The sequence below is a fragment of the Frankliniella occidentalis genome, unplaced genomic scaffold, assembly GCF_000697945.3.
Source record: "Frankliniella occidentalis isolate FOCC.00 unplaced genomic scaffold, Focc_3.1 Scaffold78, whole genome shotgun sequence".
Classification (NCBI taxonomy): Eukaryota; Metazoa; Arthropoda; class Insecta; order Thysanoptera; family Thripidae; genus Frankliniella; species Frankliniella occidentalis.
In genome coordinates, this window is record NW_026267208.1 from 1,512 (window position 1) to 7,205 (window position 5,694).

Sequence of the window (5,694 nt, forward strand, 5' to 3'; positions counted from 1 at the left end):
CCAAACCTGGTATCAACACCCGGCCGAGGCATTTTTTCGTCAATCCTTGTCTCCCGTAAGACAGAACCGAGCTCAGAACTTAAACCGAGAAGGGCGACCTGGCAGCCGAGCGTGTTAAATCGTGTGGTCGTTGGCAGAGCGTGGGGATGGTCGGTAGTTCGAATCCCATCGTCAGCGATAATTTTTCCTGATCTGCTGGCAAGTTCCTTCGGGCGTCAGCGACAGCAGAGATCTAGATGCCACCGGGCGCTATTCTCACTAACGTTCCTTCGTGGCTAAGCCGGTAGCGTGCGCGCCCGGTATCAACCTACTCGCTGGTTCAAAGTTCAAATCCCGTCCCGCTGACATTTTTCGCGCTCTGCTGGCCATGACTTTTCAGCCGTGCGATAACCTGATGGGATAGGCCGGTACGCAAACAGTCGCTGGTCCCAATCTCGTCGACGGAACCATTTTCCCTCCCCTTCTGCCAGCCATGTGTTTCCGAGTGCGAGCCACAGCGGAGGTACGCTGTTCGTTAGGATCTACCGTTTTGGCTTAGTTGATAGAGCGCTCGCTCGGGATGCCGATGGCTGCTGGTTCGAATACTGTCCGTGGTCAAATTCACCCGTTTTTTCCGGCATCCGAATCGACCGACTCTGACTAGGCCAGCAGCGAGATAAGGATGTGCACCTATTCGACCACCTACTCAGCAGCAGGTCCCGAAAAAAAAATTGCCCCGCCTAGGACTCGATCCCCCGCCCGGCGGTGTCCAGGGGGACGAAACACCGGCACGCTCGTCACTCGGCTGTCGGCTGGACCTGTAGTCAGAACTCTGTCCGCGTTTACGGGTCCTTGGTCTTCCGCAAGGCAGGCGGTCAAGTCCACCTCCTCATCGCGCTGAAGCCCTGGTTGGGTAACACGGAAATTATTCGAAAAATGCGCGTTTCGTGGGCCTTGAATCAGGCCGTTTCTTGACCAGTGTGTTGTACTGTACTCCATACGTAATTTTTTTATGCTCCGCGCCACACGCTTCATAAAAAGCCATGACAGGTTGTTGTCTTGAGCAGGCGGTATATCGTGTTTCGGGTTTTTCCTAGAAGAAGTCGTGCGAACCAGAGCAGCAGCCTCAGCAGTTCTGACAGTCCAACCCAGATATTGGCATATTGGCCGGGTCCCGGTGTGTGTATGTATGAAAAGAGGGGGAGGGGGGCATTGTTGATGCCGCCGCGCCACGCGCCGCGCCGACAACGCGCCACCCCGCCCAGGCAGACTTTAGCGCCTTTGGCCGTGGCCCACCCTGACTCTGACTATTTCTGTCGTTTCCTTGTCAGCAGAGAAAACGCCCTCCTGCCTGCCCCCCCCCCTCTCCCCTTTCCACTACTCTCCACCGCCAGCCACGCCACGCCGCCAATGATGCGACGGAATGCCTGCCCAAGCTCATCAAGCGCTTGACCCTAATTGTCGACCCCCTCCCCCCTTCCCCCTCTCTCCCCAACTCCCGGTCCCGTCGAAAAGGGTCCTAGTCGCGGTGGCACGGCACATAACGCAGCATTCCCTTGCACCCAGACACATGGGGTCATGGGGAGCGCCCACGCGTGCAGCAGCAGCAGCCTGCAGCAGCGGGCAGCTCATCGCATACGGGCCCCGGACAAACAGTGGTCGTCTCGCTGCCGCGTCCCGTCCTTCTTGTTCTCTCCTCTATGAATGATAAGGAGTGAATGGACGATGACCTCCTCTCCTGGTCACAATCGTCACAATGTGCGTTCGTGCGTGTGGGTGCGTGTGTGTGCGTGTGCGAGAGAATGTCAGTGTGAGAGAGGGAGACGACTCGAAGAAGGGGGAGGGTCCTTGATGGATGAGAAGACAGACAGCGTGTCAGTAGAAACAATCATTTATTCTCCCTCCAAACACGACGACCATTTACGAAAAGACCTACTCACTATATTTGGCATCAGAGACGTAATACATAGATACATACATACATATATTTTACAGACTGAATTAGTTAATATTTATTTGTGACTTCCTCATTCATACGCAATAATTATTTTTAACAAAAATTCCATTTGCATTAGTGTTACAGGACAAGGCTTGCGTGGAATGAGGTTCAATAGTGGTAACTAGCATGATCGCCTTTCTTTTACTTTGGCTTCGATCTCGTCGAGTACCTCTCCTGCTAGAAAACAAATGCGCGAATACTGAGACGTTACAAGAATGCAGTCAGTGACTTAGCTAACCTTCATTATTACTGCTTTGGTACAAAAGCAAAGTACAACCAGAGCGCGGCGCACGTCTCGAAACTTCCTTAAACAACAGTGAAAAGTAAAAAATACGAAAAAGGAAAATTAATAAAAACAAAAATAGTTATCACAACTAGTGGCACGGATGGATATATGCGACTGTTTTCATTGGACGGTGAGGACATAACGCTCTAGGTGAGGTACACAGAACTTGTAGCATATATCATATAGCCTAAGCCACATTGGAATGGTTCCAACGAAGTAAGGTACATATCACAATAAGTCAAAGTCCGGCAGACGACTTTTCTGCTCTCTCGATCACGTTCGACTAGAAGCCGCGGCAGACCTTTCCTCCCCCTCACATGTGGTCCGTCTCCAAGGTCTGCATGTCTCCGCTCACGGCCCCGGCGGGCGTCGCGGGCGTCGCCGCCCTCCCGCCGGGGCCGGCGCGCTCCTAGTAGACGCTCCTGCCGCCGGAGCCGCCGCCGTTGGTGGCCGTGCCGCCGCTCGGCGTGCGCGACGTCTGCTTGTAGTCGGCACCGACGCCGGCCTCGGGCTGCGAGGCCTTGGACGCGGGCGTCGTCTGCCGGGCGGCCACCTGGCCGGCGGCCATGGCGCGGCGGCGCGACGCGAACCAGAGGCGCGCGAAGCAGGCGCGGAAGTTCTCCGAGAAGAGCCCGTAGAGCAGCGGGTTGACGACCGTGTTGAGCAGCGCGGCCAGCAGCGCCCAGATGAAGTGGTGGCTGCGCAGGAAGAAGTCCGTGTCCTCGGTGGGCCGCGACCCGTCCACGTAGATGAGGCTCATGATGACGGTGATGGGCAGCCACATGACGAGCACCACCAGCACGTTGAGCAGCAGCACGCGCACCACGCGGATGTGCTTGTTGAGGCGCAGCTCCTCGTGGTGGGAGAGCGACCCGGACCGCCCCATGCCGCCCATGCTGCCCAGCTGCGAAGCGGCGCTCACCTGCCCAAAGCCAAATCAATCGATCAGTACACTCTCTCACCAAGTTTGACCCAAACTTTATGACCCACCCAACTTTTACTAGTTTCTTAAGAAAAGCGAATTCTTCGCGCGCTTTACCTTCCTGCCGGCAGCGTGCGCGTGCGCCATGAGGCTGCCCACGAAGCTGAGCTCGCTGCCGCGCCGGCCCGGGGTGTCGCTGCCGGCCGACTCGGAGCGCTCCGAGCTGGGCGCGGCCACGACGACGCAGGGCGCCGCCCAACGGCTGCGCGTCTCCACCAGCTTGCGGAAGATGCGCTGGTAGTGGAACACGAACAGCGCCATGGGCAGCAGGCAGGCGAGCAGCAGCACGGGCACGGTGAAGCAGAGCGACAGGTTGACCGAGTCGCTGTGCGGGAACACGAGCGTGCACACGTCGCCGCCCTCGGTGCGCTGCACGTGGAACCAGAAGGCGACGGGCAGGAAGACGACGGCGGCCAGCAGCCAGGTGGCGGCCGTGAGCGCCAGCGCCAGGGTGGGTGTGAGCGTGGAGCGGTACGGCGGCACCACGATGCAGCGGTAGCGGTCCATGGAGATGAGCGTCAGCGTCCACAGCAGCACGAACCCGCACACGAACTGCAACAAGAGGCCGGGCCGAGGTCAGTGTCGAGCAAATTATTCATGGCTCCCGCCCCGGGCGCCGGGCGGCCAGTTTAATCCGTACACTTTGCAGGGAACCTATTCCCTTTTGCGGGTCAGTTTGGCGGGCCCGGCCCGGCCCGTCCAGGGGGTGGCGCCCGCCGCCACGGTCCGGTCCGGTCAGGACCGAGCTCTTTGATAACACCAACACCTCCCCCTTTTGCCTCGACGAACTTTCCAGAGCCGATTTCATCCTCCTCTCATCCTCCTCCTCCTCTTCCTCACGTTCCCCCCGGCTCGCAACTCATCTCCAGAGTGTGTGGCCGGTCGAGGCCAGGGGCGGCCCAGGCCTCGGCTCCCACCACCGTCAGCTCCCGCCTGCAATGAGAGCAGGGACAGTTTCTCTCACGGTTCCCAACGCGCGCGAGAGAGGAAAAACGACCGGCTTAGCTAAAGTACACCGGGCCATAAAGAAACAACTTTCCGATTAGCTCATCACCAGGGCGCGACGCACGGGTGGTGGTAACATCTCCACCGCCCTCACTGCCCCTCCCCCAGCCCGCACGACGCACACACGGCGGCCCAGGCGACGGCGCAGCGCAGACCAAGGCTGAAAGGGGGAGGGTCGATGCTGCTGCCCCTCGACTTGTGGAGATGAGTAACAGGCTAGCGGAGATGAGGTACCAGGGGAGGAGGGGGTGGGGCGTAGCGTAGGACGCGAGGAGACGTCCGCCCCCGACATGCAGCTACCATTTGTGACGTCCGGCCCGAGTGCGACCCTCACTCTCGCCCGCCAGGACCGTCGTCGTAACTGATGGACACTCCGGGGCGCATTGAGGCGCGTGCCCTTGAGAGGCACGAGGGGCGTCGCAGCGTCGCACACGCGTATTATTTTCCAAGTTGAGCGGGCCGCCGCGCTGGGGTCAGCGGACACAAGGCGGTGGCGGTGGTCAGCAAAAGCAGCAGGATGCTCTGGAGGAGCAGGAGAAGAAGAAGTTTTTCATCCTCGTGGCCATAGCAGCCCCATCCATCCATTCGGCCCATCGCGCGGTATTGACAGCGAGACGGTAAACCAATCGGTCACCGAAGCATCGGCAAAACCGGCCCCGCGCCGCGGCTCGCCTGCTCCGGGCCCGGCCGATACACAATAAGTTCGACGAACCCACAGTAAGACCGTGAAAAAACGATGTGGTTGAGAAGAATGAGGCGGGGGTGGTAGAGGGAGGGGATTGAAGGGTTATCAGCGGGGAGCGGCTAGGTAAACAGCAGCCGTCGGGCCATCCGCTCGGCTAATCTGTATTTACCTCTCCAATCGCCGCGGCGCAGGTGAAGCGTCCGGGGCCTAAGCTTGAGCCGGGCTTGAAGCCCCCTGCGCCTGCGGCGCGGCCTGCGGGGCGCTGGGCCAGACTCAGACAGACCACCTCCACGACCACAACAGTCTCGCGAACACGAGACGGGAGGGCACAAAACAAGTCAGCCTAAGCAGGAAATGGATCTCTTTTACCGGAGGCCAATCGCGCAACGCACTGGGGGATGGGGCGTTACGTGACGAGGTGGGCGGCGCGCCCCGCGGCACCCCAACGGTGGTCCGGATCGGAGAACAAAAGACCGTCATTGTGAACGCGGGGCTGGTCCGCAATGACGGGGTGGGGCGCGCGGGGACCGTCAAAGCCGGGCACAGCGTCTCTTTATCCGGAGCAGGGAGCAGGCCCGGCGGACCGAGCGCAACACGATCCACCGCAGCCGTGACGAGAACTCCTTTTACCTCGCTGCGACGCTGCTCGGCTCGAGGAGGGGCCGCCTGGGAGGTAGGCCCTCCCGTTGCGCGGGCGTGCTCGGCGGGGCTGCCAGCCGGCGCGGCGCCTCGCGGGCCCGGCCGGGCGGGCGGGGCGG

At 60.1% G+C, this 5,694-nt stretch overlaps 1 protein-coding gene across 1 annotated transcript in view; it reads right to left on the reverse strand.

The window, feature by feature from the left end:
• Positions 1–1,854: 1,854 nt before the first annotated feature.
• Positions 1,855–5,694, reverse strand: part of LOC113214567 (mu-type opioid receptor-like) — an 11,578-nt gene continuing 7,738 nt past the window's right edge. The window contains exons 2-3 of the mRNA XM_026433979.2: positions 3,304–3,798; positions 1,855–3,186 (exon numbers count right to left, since the gene is read on the reverse strand). Coding sequence (XP_026289764.1) covers positions 2,674–3,186; positions 3,304–3,798 — 1,008 coding nt within the window. The 3' untranslated portion in view covers positions 1,855–2,673. The remainder of the gene's footprint in view (positions 3,187–3,303; positions 3,799–5,694) is intronic.